Raw genomic sequence first — 21,616 nt, 5'->3', positions numbered from 1 at the left:
TTGAAATCATTAGAGTCGATTTGCCCTCTGACCTTTAGAGCGCCGAGATTTATTTTTAGGCTTCTTTGGTGTCAATGTCGACTCTTTACATGTGAGCCGTGCTAAATATAGTCGAAGCGAAAGACTTGGAGAATATGAAGCGCCTAACTTTTGCACAGCTTGTTGCAAAATCTTCTATGGAATCTTTTCGAATATTCAAAATAAAAAGAAAACTTCATGAAAAAATAATCTGCTTGCTTTTATACGGCTCTATATAATAATCTCATAAAAAGTTAATTGCGTAGGTAGAAGAGATAATTATGAAAGACAAAAATTGAAAAATTTAAAGATTAATCTTTAGTTAATATATTTGCAATGAAATCGTATTAATTTCAAGAAATGTGTGTAATACTTACTCGAAGAACTTTAAGAGCTTCTTCGCAAACCTGCATACCCCTCGATTCGAACACCTCTACGCATCCCAGGTACTACACAAACATATTTTTTGGCTAAATTAATTATCCATTCATTAGTTTTAAACAGACTAATATCTCTTTATTTAAAAATTAATCTTTAATTTAAAAATTGACATATTTTTGGCACATTAACAGAAAAAATCAATTACAAAAATCAATTATTCCAAGCAAAGTTAATAATTCAAAGCAAATAATATTATATAAAATTAATTATTTCAAGTAAACTTAATTAAATAAATTAAAACCAATAATTATTTGACATCAATCTAAAATTAATTAATTTGATATCTCAAAAAATATTTTAGTTACCAGTAACTAAAATAATGTCGACTATAACTTTAATTATAGCTAATGCCAAGTCCGAGCAATTCTGTTCATCTTAATAATTTCGGCACATCATATTGGCCATTAATTTACATATCTCATGAGTCGTTAAACTTTTATGCTTACCTTGACATGAAAAGCGCACGTGGCTGAACGTACTGCACTTTCATCAGCTTGCCATTGATGGGGCTTACTGGACTCGGGCACGTGAGATTCTTTCCGTCGGCGGAAGCTGTCCCGGAAGCTCCGTCGAAGCCGATCCATTCTTTTCCCCGGCGATCTCTCGCGCTTCTGTGATAACAGAGTAGAAAAAAAAACCGATTTATTTCCTGTAATTCGGACTATAGTTCAAGGGGCATTAACGTGAAGGGCTCTCCTCCGAATGTGGCAAAAGATCAACTACCCATAACGGATAAACGTATAGGGTCGTTGGATATGTCAACCCTCGTGAAATGGAAAATGAAAATTGCAGAATTCTCAATTATATAAACCATAATTTAATAATGGAGACGTAAGGAAGAGATTATTCTCATAATATAAAATAATCATTTTTTAATCATAAAAATGGAAGAGAGAAAATGTTTATTAAATAAATTTTATAATATTAAATCCAATATTAAATCCAATAATTAAATTGGTTATTTTTAATATCAAAAAAACATTCTTTTTTAAGCATTAAAAAATTTTTTTTTTAGTATTGAAAATATATTGTAATTTAATTTCACGTACATATGCACATGCATACATCATATTTTAAAATATAATTGCTCATCAGTTATATTAAAATTGGCAAAACATTTTCTTTTTTTAATTTTTTTTTATACTTATTTAATCCAGAACAACTTTTAATTTGTGCGATAAATATGTTCATTAAAAATTGCTTTCAAAGAATGCAAAATAATATTTGTGGAAGAAATTTTAAAAAAATTTGGATTTTTTTTATGTCTAAGTTAATAATGAGATTGCTTTCATTATGTGCGCATATGTCGTCAGAATAATAGAAGATATGACAAAGATCAAGTCCAGCGGAAAAATTCCGGAACGGGATCAATAGCAATCAATAGCAATGACTAGAAAAGACATTTCTGTCAGTCCGCAATTGTCTTCTGATAAGGATCGATACATAATCAGTCAAGACAATACTGCGATTGAATTCTCAAAGAATATGCGCCCGTGATTCTCCTGATGAATCGTTAAGGCCTCCAAGCTTGAGAAAATGTCCGAAAACGGCCAGTAACCGTTGCGCCGAGTCGCCAATCTCGACAAAGCCCTGTGATCGAATCTTGAGACTCGTTCCCAACATGAATCCTTTATATCGGAACCCTCCTTTATATATATATATATATATATATATATATATATATATATATATATATATATCGGGTCTCCCCTAATACCGACCGCGGATCTACCCTTCGAATCGGCGGCACCCCTAAGAGCTGGTCGACGGATCGAGAGCGGAGACGCGTTAAGAAGACCTTTATCGTTCGTGCTCTGTGTTTCTCCCCTTCGCCATCATCGACGTTTCCTTCTGTCACGTTCTTCGTTTCACTGTCAGGCTTCGCAAGGTTAATTGCTCGGTGTTGCGTCATTTGATCAAATATCATGTCGTGACTTTCCAGATTTTCGCATCAAGTACAATTGAAGCAAGGATCAATTAGAACTTTATGTGATGTTTTAAAAATGCCACGTGGTAATATAATACCATTTATTTTTCGATTTTTCTATTATAAAGAATTTGAAAGTATTATCCAGAGTGACAGAGGTTATAACAATATCACTTTTTTGCTTTTGCGGAAGTAGAGCATTTTTATAATTTCGTAGCTATATCGAATTAATTAATTCGTGTAGATTTGCGTTTGTAAATTCTTTGTTGTAGAGATGTCGCGGACTGACATTGATCAACGGTTAGATCTGTTAGCTCAATTATCTGTTTGTCGAAACTTGTGACGTATTGATATAATGTTCTCGTAGTGATTTTGAATAACGAGAATATTAATTAATCCATTTAACTTTGTTATTTTCTCATTCCTAAATAACGAATATTTATAACAAATACGAATAAATATTGCTTATACTTCATAATAGAATTGTATCTGTCAAATAATTTTCGAAATCAATCGAATTTAATGCATTTATCATAAACTTTATTATATTTTTATATTACTGATAAATTTGATGTAATTTTTCCTTAGAATCTTGTATTGAAATAATTATTTGTCACAATTTTTAAATTTAATTATATTTAATCCATTAACATTTATACAAAATTGAAATATTCACATTTTCAAAGTTCTTTTTGAAAAATCTTTTTATTTTAAATATTAAATTTTAGAATTGTTATATTATAAAATGTCTATAAAAAAACCATCGATTTTCAAACTCATTAAAAAATGTAAAGAATAAATTTGTTAACATCGAAAGAATTTAGCTGTATTTCTAGTATCTTATGTTTCACCTACACTGGTTATCTAAATAAAATCACGAATGACATCACATACATATCACGCGACGTGTTAGATATTTTGAGTTCACGATGCTCCAGATATCCATTAAATACAGTTGCACGTGTTACTTGTTATAGACGAATAATTAGCACTTAAATTTATCGAGTTAGTTTAATCTAATCAGATAATTCGAAATGTCGATAATAAATGCGAATAACAAACTCGTGAATTACGTGCGCGGGCACACTAACACACATACAGAGTTTATAGAGATAGGTTTATTTCCGCAAATTTCCTATACTATGATCTTATCTGGATTAATGGAAAATCGAGAAGCATATAGAGCTAATAATTTTAACATCGCTATTAAATAATTTAATGTAATTTTTAATGTATGTTATTAAATGTTACTTATGTCCCGTAAAATGTCCCTTAAACTTATTTTATACCTTTACTAACAATAAGATAAACCAAAGAACTAACTAAAGTTTTTATGAAACTTTATGGATAAAAAAGGATCTTACAAGTTCAGAGAAAAATACTGATATTAATAAAATATTGTATCAAATTTAAGAATTCTGTATTATTACTGAAAAAAGTTAAATATGTATATATTATTAAATTGTGAAAATTTAAATAGAATTTGATATTATTCTTCATTACAATAAAAAATTTATATTGTATTTAAAAAATTTTATATATGTATATAAATATGTATATATATATATATATATATATATATATATATATATATATAAGTTTAAAAACATTAATAATAAATTATAATTAATTATTAATGTTTTTCAAACTTTTCTTGCTTTTTTATTAATATAGCTGTTCTTCTATCCATAAAAAAATATTAATATAAGAATATTAATATAAGATATTTAACAGAAAGCTAATTTTGGAAAATTACGTAATATTTCCAGAAAATTTAATCACGAACTTTAAAACAGAAAATTTTACTCACATATAAATTTATTTAATTCTGTAAGAATATTTTTTATTGTTTATTGCACAAAGCACGTAAATAGCAATTTAGCGCAGGTATTAAAAAAAGGTATTTAAAATGACATTTAACACGCAATAATCCGTGGTAATGACTATTATTTTAGGATCGAGGCCAGACGTGTACGCAAGCATCTTCTATAAAGGGTATGATTGGCTCGTAAAAGTCACTTTCACCTCAGCGACTGCACATTGCAACTGTGCAAGTCTCAATCAAAACAAAAATGAAAAGAAATAAATGTGATATAAGGTAAGTAGAACAAAGTCGATGAGAAGGAACTAGAGAAATCTGTAGGTGTCCTATATTAAGTCTGCGCTGTTATAGCGCGCAAAAATTATGCGATAATACATTTGCCGAAACATTCTCAATAAAATCAAAAATATTTTTATATATTGGAGATCTTAAAATCAATAAAAATAAATATTTTTTCAAAGTAAGCGTGAATATATACACGTATGTAATTTTTCAACAATAGATTACTACCTGCAATTTTCTTTATTGAATAATGAAAAATATTCTTGCAGAATTAAACATAGAGAAAATTTTACTCACATATGTTTAATTCTGCAAGAATATTTTTCATTGTTCAATAAAGAAAATTGCAGATAGTAATCTATTGTTGAAAAATTGATTACATAAGGAAAATATTCCAAATTGCATCGCAACATAAAACGCAGAATGCAAAATAATTAATCATGTTTTCAGAATATTTTATTTTTTTAAATGTTTCATTATTATTACGTTTCTGATTTAAATTATTTCAATCCTTTCAATGTAAATTGAATTGGAAAGCAAGATAATTATTAAAAATATAAGTAATGACATCACAAAGGTAATGACTCATAAGTCTTTAATAAAGCAATTGTATCACGGCGAATTAAAAAAAACGTTTTCACATTAAAGAGCATTAACAAAGGTATAAAGCATGGTCTATGAAGAACATCGATAAGTTTTAAATCGCGTGTCACGTGTCACTCATGAAGGATCATCGAGGGAACAGAGTGGCATTATCACGCACGAGTAGCTGCATCCCAATTTTTTTTTGCGAGGCGATACTTCTCCGTGGAAACGATCGCATCTGGGATCACGTGCTCAATTAAAATAATATGGTCCAATGAAAATAATCGCAACCCCGATTGAGCGATACCGCACGGTCTTCGATTATCGCACGATGACCGACTAATGGCTAAAACGTGCGAAAGTAAACGCTCTCAACGCAATCGGATTAGCGAGACTGTTTACTTAATACAATAATAGGCTTACCGATGCACGCTCTATACAGCAAAAACGGTTGCGTGCTTTTCGCGCACCACGTCGCTCTATTCATCGCGTCTACGTTCGCCTCTCGTGCGAGTGTATCGTGTCTTTATCAAGCGACGACCGAGCGAACAATATGACTATCTATAGTGCCTTGCTAAACTACTTTGATCGACCAAATTAGTCTGCGACTGTTATAACGCTCTGCACAGATTTAATTTGACTGCGCCGACGCGTTCGAATGCACGCATAACTGCTTTTTAATTGGCACGATGGGGGGAACGCGTCTACAATGATTTCTTCCCTCCGCGGAGTGCGACACAACAGTTCAATAATTCAGAATATGTGTTAATAGTTGTATAAATTTATAAATATATAAGTATATTTATAAATATATAAATATATATTTTATCTACTATATTTATAAATATATATATTTATAAATATAGTAGATAAAATATTATCAATAAAAACAAATTATTAAATCTCACATATATTTTTGAATAAATCTATCATAAAGATGAACAAAAGATCTTCTGGAATAATGTAGCTTTCTAAGTTTGTAATTCAATTAATTTAAGATTGTCCATTTGTAAATATGATTATTTGTATGCGCGCGAGAGTGACAATCTATATTTCTTTCGTTTGGATATTTGTTAATCATTCTTATTCTATTTGCTTTAAAATCATTCAGAACTAGTTTGTATCACTTGCATAAATTTCAATGTAAACATTACATTCATTTGTTTATAATTTTTTTGATAATTTTATCAAAATGAATGATATTAAAAATAATATTAACAAAGATGTATTTGAAATGATTATAGATGGTATAATATGCAATATAATATAATATTATAAACAGACATTAATACTAACATTATGTAATAAATTATTTATTACAATATAACTATGATTATGTAATGTTAATAATATTATTTATCATAGTTTAACTCCGATAAATAATTTATTACATAATGTTATGAGTTATTGAACAAGACTGAATTATTCATTTTCCACACGAAGACTTAATTATAATGCAAATTGTGTTGCAACGCTCGATAAATTTGATGCCCAACGATGCTGCAATGTTAAAAGTAAGAACATAATATAAAGATTTCATATTCTACGTGATGTTGACCTATATTGTAAATCTATTGATCGTGCCACCCTTTATTGCATGCGGATAGATATATCCCTCTGCGTAGTCGACGAGAGATTATAAATATTCCGTGCGAACATAATGATTAGATATATATAAACTAGGGCTGTGAAAAACAATGCTCGATTTTGAAATCAATACGTAAAATTATTTTAAGTAATTGTTACATAAATACAGTGATTCTGAAATCGGTGACCTCCGGTGCAATATCACAAAAATCAATACCGTAGTCATATATCTTTAATTTCGCATATTATTGAAATAATAAATCCAAAATCAAACAATATGCACAATTAATCAAACAATTTAAAATAATTTAATGTTGCATCTTTTTATTTGATACATATATTTTAATAGTTCTCATGTCAAAAAATTCAGAATTTGACAACATACAACATAGAATCAGTAGAAAAAATTATTCAAGCTTAAGAAAGCACAAATACATATATGTAAATTTTTCGATTTGTAAAATGCGTGTTTCCAAAACATGTTATGTTTTTGGAAAACGCTTTCTGCGGAAAAATGTCTGTATTTTCTATGTATTTTTTTTTTCAGCATTCTTTGATGAGTTACATCTTCCTTTTGATTATAGTATCAGTTCAGATATATATGCGTATATATTCGTTCATTGCTATAAACTATAGTAACTGTTCCGTAAATATTATCTGCAAATAAATATGCATATATTCTATTAATTATATTGTATCTGCAATTGAAAAAATTTCAAGAGAACATCGATACTTGGTATCAAATATTATATATGTATTTTTTCCAATATAAATATGAAAGTTCTTGTGAACAACGAGAGTAATGGATCTTTTTTCAATTCAATCTCGTTGAAGATTTAGTATAATTATTTTATTTCTCAAAATATATCTAGTAAAATTCCTTAAACATATTTTAATATATGCAGAACAATTAGATTGTGATAGACACGTGAGAAATATTATAACCAATGCATATTATAATCGTTACATTTTTCATTTTTGCTTTTAAAGTGTTAATTATCGAAAATAGCTTTTAAAAGATATTAGAAATTTGATATTTCTGGGAGAAATGACTCTGTCAATTACACCAAAAATAAGATGCGGAGATAAAAGTGAAAGCGGAAACAAAGATGAAATATCCAAGTTCCTACAAATTAAAAATTTTTTTTCAAAATTTGTTTTTCATATTTCGTTACAAGTTTTGAATATTTTTTTTCTCATGGATATACAATTATATAAAATCCAATTTATTTCATGTTAATTGCGATTTATTTCATTCGATTAAATTACATATCATTGAATCTGTTCGCGTTACATTGTCGGAAATGCATTGATTGTTTCAATAAAAAAATCGTATATATGCATAACTTTGTTTGTGATATGCTTTAAATATTAAACTATATAATAACTATTTGATTTTCAATCGTGTTACGTTTTTTGCGTCTGTCACATTTTACATTTTTTTTTCTGTGTCAATAAATCAATTTATAGACGAAGGAAGAATAATTATCTCCTTCTATAGCATAAACAACATAAGTATGTGATAAGTATATTATTATAGGCAAAAAATATTTCCGTCATATAATGTAAATGTGTTTTAAGAATATTTCTTGTGTATTGTTTTCGAGATTATGTAACATTTTTTTCATCATCTTATTCTTTTAATTATTTTACATATTTTTTATATCAATATATTTTATTTACATGTAATATATATATATATATATATAAGTTTGTTAACAAAGTCTTGATAAGGTTTAGTATTATCAATGAGAAACAGATAGTATGTATTGAAGATGATATCATGGAAAATAAAAATATTAGAAAGCGAATGATTCATCATCTTGACTTCTCTGCTCGTTCTGTCCTCCTATTCTGTTCTATCAATATATTTTGTGAAAGTGAAGCAGCTCTTTTTTCTCATTTTCAGTTAATGAGTAGATCGATGACTAAGAGTACAAGAATTCGAAAAATTCAACAAGTTCAAAAATTCAACGCTCTTTTAAAAATGCTATAAGTTCGTCTGTATCATAATTCTTTATCACATGTGTTTCCTTTTGAGTATTTTATATTTTATATTTTTAGCACCGAAGGAATAACCCATGAATATAAAAGTAGTTAAGAAACTGTTTAAAAAATTATATTTATGTTTATGTTATAAAGAGAAAGGTACATATATATTTTAAAATAGAAAAATAGTAGGCATAATTTGCAACTATATAACGTTATTGATTATATTATGTGATATATTAACATAGACCGCTTTTGATAGAAGGCTATCGATGACGTACTATTTTTACTTTTGTAAAGCAAAAAGGTTGAATAGAGTGCATGCACACGCGCATGTTCACACACACACACACACACACACAAATTAAGAAACATTTTTTCTCAATAGAAATACACATGTATTTTACATGCATGCAGGATAATTGATGAAGATCTTCTGGAGAAGTGTCTCTTATATGATAATCGGCATCAAGACCTTGAAATGTGAAAGGAAAGATGGCGACCAAGAATGCATCTGTGCATGTCATACATGCAAGTAGCGTATGCATGGCATAACATAGATAAGTAAATCCTGCATAATAATTTCTTGTTCTTCGCTTTGTAAAGAGAAAGAAAGAGAGAGAAAAAGACAATAGAATTTACACAGTCTTAAAACTCTTATTTCAACTCTCATATCTTTGTTAAAAATTATAAAATATTATTTATATAATTAATCAATCTTCACTTGTTTTTATTTTATTATTTTCTAGCGATATATGTATATTGCAAACGTATTGCAAGATAATGCGCAATTTCAATATACATACATATTAGAAAATTTCTTTATTAATTTTGTGACTGTGTCATATACAAAATCTACAATGCATCATCAGAAAAAATAATTCGTATCTAGAAAGTTGATCAACGAAACCAGAACCGTGATCTGTTTTTGACGAGAGTGCTGCAACATGGAATAGTACGTGTGCACTATGATATGCATACTAGGACACTATTGGATTGTGTATTTTTATTGTATAAGTGGCTTTAGTATCAATATGAATGTGGCCGATCTGTTCATCCATTATAATCTCACAATATAATTCTCTAATTTACTAAAAAAAAAAAAAAAAAATAAGAAGATAACGTTTTACAATTTTCTTTCGTGTAATTATAACAAATAAAAATAGTGATTCAAATTTTTATACGTATATCATAAAATCGTTTATTGATCCCAATACTTTAAATACTCATCTACAAACATCATTTGGGATAATCTCGTGTACGATTGCGATCTAAAAAAGCCTGCGTGAGTTTTTGACACGATTCGTTACAACCACTGACGTCTGATCTTAACCTCAGGGCTAAGAACATCTCGAAGCCAAAAATCTTCTGATAAAATGAGAGATATTGTGTGACCTAGAAAAGGCGAAAGCAAGTACACATTCGTCCACTCTTATTATTCGAGTCAACTGTGGTTCAATGACTCTAGAAGTTAAGAATATCTATTATGTACCGATAATTTTGATAATTAGAAACGTCTCATCAATATAAATTTGTCATGTTTATTTTAAATTTTATTATGTAATATAAGAACATTGATATTAAATTATAAAAAATTATTTTCAAATCAGATTGCGAAATTACGAGAATAAAAAGAAATTTCTGAGACTAATTTTCAGTTAAATCTCGCATTCAGCCTAACTAGATGCCTCTTATTAATTTTATTTCATACATAAAAATCTTTTTCATAAAATTATTATATTATACAACAAATAATAAATAGCTGATTGCGTAGAGATCCACACAAAATTATTTGTATTATAGTGGAACCACTAAATTATTTAAGAAATATTAAAATTTAAGTTAATTATATTTTACTTAATTTTTTTTCAAAATAAAATATTAATTTTAAAATACTAATTTTCGCATTATTATGAAACAATTTACTGCAACAAAGGCTAAAAAGTGCAAATTCTGAATTAATATATTATTCGTATCTTAATATATTTTGTACTAAATAACATGTTATAATTTATAATATCGCGCGCGCGCTCAGGATCAAGAAATGTATCATTTATGTAGACTCTAAACGGATTTCAAAAAAAGTTTCTCGATTTGAGAAATAAAACAAGGATGTAAGCTAGACATGTGAGTGATCGTACATTGTATGTATTTCCGGTGGGATTATTTCGAAAGTCTCAGATAGCACAGATGGAACTTAGGTGAGAAACATTTGAAGTTTACGTGCGACCAAAGGCAGTCCGATTATGGGAGCGGTATTGTTCGACGTGATGAATAGCTAGAGTCAGGATTACAAAGTATTCGCACGAGGAGGCTATATTTTACATTAAATAATGTCAAGAAAGTGGAAGCTTCTTTATGCGAGGAGAGTTTATGCAGAAAGGATGAACGCGTAGAAAGTGCAGGGCCCACGTGAAGAAATTCGAATGATGCAGTCGCACGAGAAAATAGCAATATGACTGAGAAACAAAAATTTAATAAAATAAGTTGTACGAGAAATACTTTGACTTTACACTACGCCCAGTTCATGCATCTCGAGTGCATCTACCGAGTCGAGTCCTTTCACCGCGGCAGGTGTCTACGCATGCAATAACGGAGGCGGATACGTACGCACACGCAGAAAAGTTTAACGTTGCATTCTGAACTGCGTGTAGCGAGTAGGCTTTCATACAATGCGACGCGGCTTGTTGTCGCGTACGACATGGAAATGCCAAGTGTAGGAATGCAACGTGCGATTTTTCAACGATCAGTCGCCTTTGATTCAACCGATAATTAAGCGTCATTTATTGATTGAAATCAATTAACAAATAAAAAAGATAATATTCAAAAAAATAATTAAATTTTATCTAGAAATAAAAAAAAAAATATATATAAAGTTGCAGGAAATTGTTTTTAAAATACCAAACGCCAGTACTAATATAGAATAATTTTAAAAAATATTATTATTTCTGTGTCTAATATTGAGCTCATACACATATTTCATAGAGGATTCAGAAAAGACATTAATCTCAATAAAGTTGCATATAAATAGAATTGTATGTTGAAAGAATTTTTTTCCTTTAAAATCTCTTTAGAAGTAGATTGGACTTATAGAATTTGTAAATTATAGTATTTATTGTTAGTCATAAAAAAGTACAACTCGTTCACCTGAGTAGTTGACGTTTTGAACGCCTTTTGAATCTCTTTCGCTTCATCGTCACGAATGCTGTATACAGCACCAGTTATCCTTGAGTTCGATCCCCCCGATACGATTGGATCACCGAGTATGCGTGATCGCGGACGCATGCGAGCGTTACTTCGTGCGTGCGCTGATTAGATTTATGCGTGTTGATTTATCGTGTAACGCAATTCGAATATAATTCGTGATACATCTGCTTGATCGGTTAACATCTTTTTAATTTGCGCACATACATGTATGTTTCCTTCGTTGATAAATTAGCACCAATTGGTTTTGCGTTTTCGAATTTTTATAATTCCACTATACATATAATCTTTTTTTTTTCCAATCTGTTGAATAATTTCGTGTAATTTTAAAAATGTATAATTTATAGATGTATGCAAGATATAAATTTTGAATTCGAAAACGTATATTTCTATGTGCATGTGAGCGTCCCTAATCCCTTACACAATATAAAACTGTTATTATCATTCCATTATTTACGTATAAAAAAGCTTTATATCTAATCGAAGCGCGTTTATACTGATCTGCGATTATATTTGTTACAGTATCTTTTCCTACCTCCTTCCTACCTGCTATCAAGCTGAGCAAGATGTTGCTTATGTCGGTCTCAAGATATTAACTTATTTCGCGCACTAAATTGCTTGTATTGTACAACACAAGTATATAAAATAAAATGTAAAAGCGCGAAAATAGCGGATGAATTCTTCTTTCGTCGCGACATTAAATCAAATATTGCACTAGTCCACTTGGCAGGAAACGAAATTTTCGCCGTCTCGACGTAATCGAGCAATTTACTGCTAATTTGCGCGTAATGAACATCATGTAATTAGAGTGTACGGCAAAATCGAGGAAGATGTCGAGGCTCAAGATTCAGATATTTCTAAAACCGTCCTGCCTGTTTTAAACTATTTCATTTGCCTTCAAGCGGAATTAAATACCAACGAAGTGACAAGGCAAAAGCATTTTCGTCGCGGCAAATATCTGTCTCGGTGAATTCATTCCGAAAATCTGACGCTTGTTTGCTTATTCTCCGTGATAAATACTTGCTTTTTTACAAAATAAATAGCGAAACGTTCTTCAAGTAGAAATAAAATTTGCAGACATTAATAAAAATCGCATCTTCTTTCTGTTTATATAAAATGGACGTAAATTATCTCGTTTCGCTTATATCATTTTCCTGTTATATCGAAGTGATAAGAGTGTAATTTTCTTCTCAAGTTTATAAACTGCATTCTGTTTTATAAACAGTGTATATATTTTTGGAGTGAAATGCGGCTTATATGAATATTTCCACACGATTTTAATAATATCCTAAATTTTACTACAAATTTTCAGAATTAATTTATAAACATTTAAAAAATTTTTTCTGTTTATTTTTATTTTTTATTTATAATAAAAGAAATATTTCACACAAAATACTTTACATCAAATATTGTACAAAATATTTTATAATTAGGTATAAACACTTACGATAATAATTTTTTTATAATTGTTCTAATATTAAAATATTTTTATAAATTTTTTCCTTCTAAATTATTAACTTATTAAATTATGTAGTTTAATTATAAAATTATGTATTTAATTAAATTATGTATATCTAAATTATTTATTATTTTATTAATTATGTACTTAAATATGTAAGTATTAATATGTAATTATTCAATGTACTTGTTAAATTATGATATATTTAAAAAAAAGACTCATTATATAAAATAATATGATAAAAGAAGATTACTAATAGGAAAGGAAGATCAAAGTAAAGACCGCATACAATGAATTCTAAAAAGAGAAAGTTTGAATTACTTTTCATTGTTATGTTGTGTCAAAGAAAAGAAACTTATTAAATCTTATTAAGCATTCGAATAGAATATCTTCATCTCAAGAAGTTTTGTATAATAGTTATTCATATAACACGTATATGTAAATTGTTTTTTGATACCGCAAAATTTTATTTTTAACTCTTACTACGTGTAGCATTTTACAGATGTAAGCTTTTCGCAACGATAAATTGAACGTTACGGTATGCAATGAACGAAATACCGATTCGATTGAGCCAAACGTGACACGTGCTCGGCCAGCAAAGGTCATTGAAACGCAAGTATCAACCGCACCTCGTTGTACCGTCATTTTCGCTGTTGAGAAACCGTCATGCATGAAGTCATTCCGTCTATGAAATGGGGATTCACAAAGTGCGGTACGAGCTTATATAATTCACATGGCGCATTGACAGTCTCAACGAGTACCAAAGATCTGCGTCAGGTATTTCTAAGCGCATGAGAATGCGCGATCGTCACGGAAATCGAATTCTCACAAGCCAATTGGAATATTCACGATGACGAAACGACCATCGTAACGAAAATGATATATTAGTCATGCTATGATCGGTGCGATTGACGTCACGTCCTCCGATTAATGAAATTTCTCGTTATCAGAAATATCTGAGATGTGCGGTCAGCAATATTAGAAACAAATATTCGATTTTATTCCACTTTTACATATTTTCATAAATTTTTAACAAAGTTATAAAAGTTCTATACACATTATATTTTTAGTATCTAATTTTTTAAAAAGTATCATTCTTCCAAAAAGGACCAAGCAGATGAGAACTTAATTTATAATAATGTCATTAAAATTATAAGATAAAAAAAATAAATAAATAATATAAAAACGCCGTAATTCTAATATTTTATAAAATAAAAAAATATTCTTAAATTTGTTTCATCTATATAGTGTTTAAATGAATAAATACTTTGTGCATATAGTTATGATATTATTATATTATTCATTTTATAATAGCATAATAACAAATAAGAGATATAATAAATTGTTGTGTTAAACATTCAAAAATAGGAGGAGAGAATAAACATCTTTAATATCTAAAGAACTATATGAATAAACGTCTAATTCACAGTATGTAGAAAATTGCGAGAACAAAATGAGAAATAAGGATGCATGTGAAGGGCGCGATAAAGAGTGAAAAATGAAGCAATAAGAAGGGCAAACCATCATTTCCTACGTCTGCAAATCTCGGATTTTATGAAGCGTGGAATAAACCGTCCCTTCATTTGCTTGGTCAAAACACTTGAAAGGAAAAACGTTGATAGTCACGTCATAACCATGCAATTTACGATTCATGCTAATATTCATGAATTTTATCATAGCGATTACGTCACTACAATTATAAATAAGCAAAAATAAAAAAAAAATAAAGATATAGTGCGCTATAATACAAATTCTTATAGTAGATAGATTTCGGTTATATATATAAAAGTACTCCAGTTTGTTCATAATAAAGAAAAATTCAAAATTATAAAGAAAATATCATAACAATGTGAATGTTACTCAACAATCATTTTTTTTTGTAAAAATATTTGTAAAAATATGATGAATTATCTAAAAAAATAATTATGCGATTAATTTTATCGAGCAACTTAATATCAGACACAATAAATTGCATATTGTATATTTCTATAATATTAAGGTAAGAATTAATTAAACAAAAGATAAATTTTATTTAAAAGAAAAAAGCGTTTGTTTTATCTGTTCTTTTTTCATAATGTTTTTCTAACCAATATTTTTATTTCTCATTTCTTTTTTTCTAAATATGTAAAGCGCATACGGAAAATAATATGATAAGAAAAAATAAAATAAAAATTGCAGAATTAATATATTTGATCCATTTGAAATGACTATACGAACAAAAAGAACAGCAGTACACGATTTATCTTAAAAATATAAAAAATGTATTCTTCTTTTCTTTAATTAAATTGAAATACAAGTTATTCTCTATGAAATATATCAAACTTTAGAAACGTATTCTCGTATCAGCTCCAAGAATTTCAAGATAATTTGTCCTCTGCGTGAATTTTAATTAAATATCAGTTGAGTGCTGCTTTCACAAGCCTTTAGTTATCAATATTAAATATTTCTATAAAGCTAGATTAATTTAAAAACATCTAGTTAAAAGTATATCAAAATGCACTTGAATTAAATAAAATCTCTACTATTACTTCTTCATATTTGATTTTAAACAATTTCATATATTTATGAAATTTTAGACGAGAAATTGTGGTATTAAAAGAGGATGATACCGATGGATATTATCTCGCAGCTTAATGCAATTTGAGCAAAATTCCCCCTGAGATTATATAATTGCAGCCACGTGTATACACGTGGATGAAAGTTTCGTCTCATATCGCAGATACTGGTGATAATAGAGCACGCGCAAGTAACCCTAAACGTTACAGTTGACGTAAAAACAACACCAATAACGTACCGAGAGACGAAGACCATTTCCAGCATGGCTGGTAGCCCTCTCGAGTGGCTGGTGGGCGGATGGGTGGTTTCCCATTTCTCTCGAGCAGCGATGTTTTCACGATGAGCAGTATCACCTACTTCAAGTATCCAAATACGACGGACCGTTGGAAGTTTCACGTATCCTTTGGTGAACCATTCGCGGTATCCAATTATCTATCCAACGACATTCGTGCGCACTGGTATACAGGTGTGATCTTTATGGCGCATTTATCTTTTACACATGGGAAGGGAGAGAAAGAGAGAGAGAGAGAGAAAAATCAACGAAGTTTTTCTTCGAGATATCCAAACGTCTCGATGAGGTTTTGGAAGGTCCACTATAAGCACTACGTGAGTCTACACATCGATTCCTCAACGGATGACCTTTCGGTCTCCTCTTTCGCCTCCGCTATAACATAGACTTCGAATTCCTGTATTATTCATCAGCTCGTTTGGAACGACGTGCACTTAATCATCAAGAGCGATACCGAACGCATGCAGGATTTCTTGATCATATCACTGGTTTGAAACGATTATATCACTGATCCGATGTTACGCGACGTCTGTTTAATACATTCGATGCATCGCAACCGCCATCGAGATGCGCCTCCTCGTCGCGATCAGCTCCGAAACGTTCCACGCTGGAGCGAACACTCCGCTCGCGCTTCGCAGATCGCAGCGATCAGCCGACCAGGGTAATTTTAGTCCGACACAACGGCCACTGAATGAGTGCCACAAAAAGACAGATAGAGAGAGAAAGAGAGAAAAGAGAGAAGGGGCAAACGCGTTACTGCTGTTGATGGATGTCGTGGTGCGCGGATGACATGGCGGCACGAAATGCCTTAGAGAGAGCCGACTGGTAAAAACGCAGATGAATGTGAGAGAGAAGACTATTGCCTCCTCCTATTTCTCCCGCTCTCCTTCCTCTTTTTTTTCCTTCCTTTTCTTCTGCTCTTTTGCCTCTTTTTACCAACAAACTGGTCATACAACTTGCTCCAGGTTGACGTCACAGATTCTACCTAGAGGAGAGTGGGATTCCGATCAGTCTCTCTCTTCGCTTCTGGTCCCGCGACTAAGTCCTTCCTCTCTTCGAATGCCTTCGCTCTGTCTCTTTTCAATCTGCCAGATCGCATACAGATACCACAGAGTACCTCCACGGACAAACAGCGGGAAACCGCGTATTCTACTGCACGTTAGGCTACAATGAAGTTAGCTTTGTCTTGCGTGATGATGTTTCCTTAGCGATTTCTTTCCGTTTTGTTATTTTTAAACGATGATTGCGTGTCCTCAATATGTCTATTACTGTCTATATATTTAAGACCATCACAAATTCCGATCGTACTTTTCTCGCTCTCTCGCAGATTTCGTTTTCATCGCAATTCTTGAATCGCAATCGACGTCGTGTGATCTTCTAAGACAGTTCTAATACGAATTTTACGAATCTCGTTACAAATTTTATTTGCATAAATAAAAAATTTAGTTAAACAGTCGGAGACTCATTTTAGACTAGAATTAACTCCATTCAACTTTCAAATATCCGATATTTAAATGCTCTATAGTTGGACCTTTTCTCTTGGAGTTTGAGAGATACCTCGAGAGAACATTCAATTAAACTGACTTTGCACCGCCTTAATGCTAATTAATAAGGTCACAGCGGAAGGAGACTTCGGTGTATTTTATGAACTCGTTCTCTTGTGAATTTCCTTATCGCGAGTCTTTTACAGTTTAATCGATACGATGTTTTCCCACCCATCTAATTGAATAGTCGTTGAGTGTTCCCGACGAGGCAATTAAGGCATCACCTCAACAACAAACAAGTTGATCTCTTCCTTTATTTTCTTTTTTTCTTCCTTTTTTTTACGGCTCTTTTATGCTGTACTCGTCCTCCTTTGCACTGTCAATTCGAGGAGAACTTAAATACGATAGCAGCTCGCGGTGGAAGTTTTCCCGGGATAGCGCAACATTTGTCGCAAAGTGTATAATGCGATTATCTACGAGGTTGTTTAGCGTGCGCCGACTAATGGAGCGGTGGAGTGCGGCTGGGCGATCCGAGTTCCCACGTTTTTCCGTTAGCCCCGTCACGCTCAGCTACTTCCGGCGACCCCACCGGAACTGAAAAGTACGTTTGATTCCTCGTAGAATCCAGTCGCCTGACAATTTTTCAGAAGAATCACTTTTGGAGAAGAATCATCCGTCACTTTTTTCTACTTCAAATTTATCTAATAAAATGAATAAAATAAAGAGACCGCACAGCACAATAAAATCCGAATAGCGCACCTCAATGAAGAAGTCATTAAAAAATCATAAACAAAAAAAGTATTTGCGTTTAAAAAGTGTTTGATAATTCAGATAGAGAAAAATTTTTCAGGTAATCCAATGGGCGTTGACGTTGCCTACGGTTTTCAAATGAACGCTCAACGTTTTCATGCAATAACGAACACGCCATCTGGACGGGGACTCACAGGCGACATAGGTAGATGATTCAACAACGTTAACGAAACAACGAAAAACGTGAAATTTGAACGAGCACTTGTCAATAAAATTCAGATCTGAAAGGAATACACCGTCGCGCCGTCGCACTTTTGCCGCGAAGAACAACGCGACGCAACATTATGAACTTTCACCGGATCCGGTATGGGAAGACTTTGTTCGATGGTGTATATTCTCCGGCATAAGCGAGCCCCAACGGATACCCGACAACCCTCCCTGAGAGGCTTCACAGACGCGAATGCCGAGGGTCCAATGGGCCCAGGTCGCTCAATCCCACTCACTGTCGCTTGTCAGGGACAGATATAGAATTACGGGACCCTTCCTTTGTGAAAAAACTTTATCATTTATATTCGCTTGGCAAATATATACAATATTTAATTACAATATATGCCACAACTAGACATTCTATATTTCATGATTCTCTTGGATAAGAGATTGTATTTTCATTTATTATTGTAAATTTTTTAAATTCCAGTTCTCGATTTTTCTCGATAAATGTTTCCAGACTTTCTAATAGTCCTCTATTGAAAAATACTTCGCAAATACTATGCTTATAAATTTTACAGAAATTATATTATTAATACAAATTTTACATTGTGTTATTTTTATATATGTGTTTCATTTCCTGAATTACGGAATAAAAAATTGTGACTAAAATTGATTAAGCATTTCGTATCACCTTTTACAAACGCATGTGCATAAATATATTACATGCAACATATTTTATATAAAATTCCAGGAACGTATATAATACAAGGCATTATCCTGTTTGAAAGCAACCGAATAAAAGTCAGTCCTTCCTCTTCTTTCCAACGAATGAATGCCTTGGCCCGAGTCAGATCCAGGTTGTTTTCTTCTCCCTACCTTGGGGATCTCAGGGATATAGTTAGTGCCAACAGTACCCCGACTATCGACTTTCCGCTCGAGGTTCAATCACGCGAAACCGGTTTTTCGCCTGATTATACCTTCCGAGAACGACCCGAGTTCGGTTCTCGAGCTGGATCGGAGAAATTTACATCGACGCGATCCAGAAATCATCGTTGCGATCTCTTGCGGACGACATTAGTTTATTGAGACCGGGGATGATAGAGAGTTCGGGGTTAATTCGAAATGAAGAGCCGGGGTGGATATTCGAAGTTTACGGCGATGAGAGGAGCAGCTGCCGCCTGCCGCAGCAAATGCTCGTACATCTGCTGAGACACGACCGAGAGAAGTTTATCGCGGAGTTCTCTCTCCTCTCGGTGTAAGCTCTCTCGCTATAGAATCTGTTTTGGTTTTGGATATACAACAATCAAATACTATAAAAAATATCGAAAACTTATGACACTTTCCACTATAAAAAGCCTGTTGAATTAATTATCTTTCATATTTGTGACAAATTTTTTTCGTTATGCAAATTATAATTGAAAATGCAACTTATCAAAATTTAATCTCACTCCTCAGGACCGCAAAGTTTAATGTTTTATATGACAGAAGATAATATAAAAGCGATATATTAAATAATTATTTAAGCTGAAAATCAGTCAAGTTAAAAACAATTAAATTAATTGATTATATTAGAGGCAATTATTTTATATTATATATATATATATATATATAATAAAAAAAATTCTTAATTTGATCGGGATTATTTAATACTATTCCACACAGCTTAAAACTAGAGATCATATTAAGTAGAAATAAGACTTTAAGCAAATTATATATATACCTTAAGATTTAATTAAGCAAGATATAAGTAACAATTAACAGCACTAAAACTTCTCAATGACATATGAGTCCTCGCTTTTTCTCCAAGCAGCTGTGATATGTGGATTTATTTTTCGCGTTTAAGGGTGTGCGAGAAAGATGATGAAAGAAACTCAACATCTGCCTTTACTCTCCTACGTCGTTGGTATTTCGAAAACCAAATATGAACATTAAATGCAGGAAGTTTGTTTCAGAGGCTCACCACATTTGATAAATATACAACTACATTAAATCTTAAAACAATTTACGTTTTCATTCAATCAATCTTAAAGAAGTAGCTAGTGATTCTGTCAAAATTGTTGATGATGGTAATTTGATTATAGTATATGATAAAAACTTCGTAAAAATTTAGAAAAAGAAATATAAAAATATAGATAGATAAAAAATACACAATCAAAAGAAAAATACATTTGGTTTTTTTTTTTAGCATCTCAGAGTTTGTAATAACAGAAATATAAAAGCTTTTAAACAGCTCAAGGTTATCTTCCGGGTTTGAAAAATATATGTCTCATTCTTTTACAGTCCTCAAGGACTACATTAAATATGAATGTTGGACTCTATTTTTGTCAGCAAAAATAACTTTGATCAACAAAATTAAATGTTTCGTCTTTTATCCTTCTTTTTTATCAACTTGACATATATATGATTATATTGCGGCAATTGGCATAACGTGCTATTTTAATACACGATTACTTTGTCCCTTCTGCGTGCGGCAAAAATCTCCGCGGCCGTTTCAAAAAAGGTCGTGAACCGCAATGACGCGTCACCCAGCTGCGGCTATTTCGGTCGGACTTTTTTCACATTACGCACGGTATACGCATATATGAGAGTTTCACAATACGGCGTAACGCACGCACACTGAAAATACTGGTGCGCTATGCGTGAGCACAGGTGTAAAGAGTAACGAACGGTAGGTGCACTTGCGTCTCGCCGATCGAAGGGCAACTCCCAACATCCTTTCACAAGACCTGCAACTGCGATTGCATTGCTATTTCGGTAACACCCTTCATGGTTGTCCGAATCTGTGGGCCTTTAATGTTCGTCTGGCAGATAATAAAATTACCAAAATAATAATAACATCGATATTAGAAAATAATTAATAATTCGGTATATCAAATTTATTTTTAATAAGTTATCTAAAAATTGTAATAAAATATTCATTTTCTAATAGTTTTATAAATATAAGTGTTTATAATGTTTATTATATTAATAATTATTAAAATGTAAAACATGCAAGTCCCCAGAAAAGAAAAAT

General features: G+C 31.3%; 1 protein-coding gene across 4 annotated transcripts in view; it reads right to left on the bottom strand.

Annotated features, from left to right (window-relative positions):
• The window catches only part of LOC126858758 (protein numb), a 63,037-nt gene that overhangs the window by 7,076 nt on the left and 34,345 nt on the right, over nucleotides 1-21,616 (bottom strand). For 2 of the 4 annotated variants that reach the window (XM_050609296.1, XM_050609297.1), the window contains exons 4-5: nucleotides 906-1,070; nucleotides 396-467 (exon numbers count right to left, since the gene is read on the bottom strand). In XM_050609296.1, the coding sequence (XP_050465253.1) occupies nucleotides 396-467; nucleotides 906-1,043 (210 nt within the window). In that variant the 5' untranslated portion in view covers nucleotides 1,044-1,070. Of the gene's footprint in view, nucleotides 1-395; nucleotides 468-905; nucleotides 1,071-16,108; nucleotides 18,843-21,616 lie in introns of those variants that run through there. The other 2 variants (XM_050609294.1, XM_050609295.1) reach the window with 2 other exon arrangements.

Source organism: Cataglyphis hispanica, chromosome 2 (assembly GCF_021464435.1).
Source record: "Cataglyphis hispanica isolate Lineage 1 chromosome 2, ULB_Chis1_1.0, whole genome shotgun sequence".
Lineage (NCBI taxonomy): Eukaryota > Metazoa > Arthropoda > Insecta > Hymenoptera > Formicidae > Cataglyphis > Cataglyphis hispanica.
Note: the sequence above shows the minus strand (reverse complement) of the source record. Positions and strands in the feature narration are given on the sequence as shown.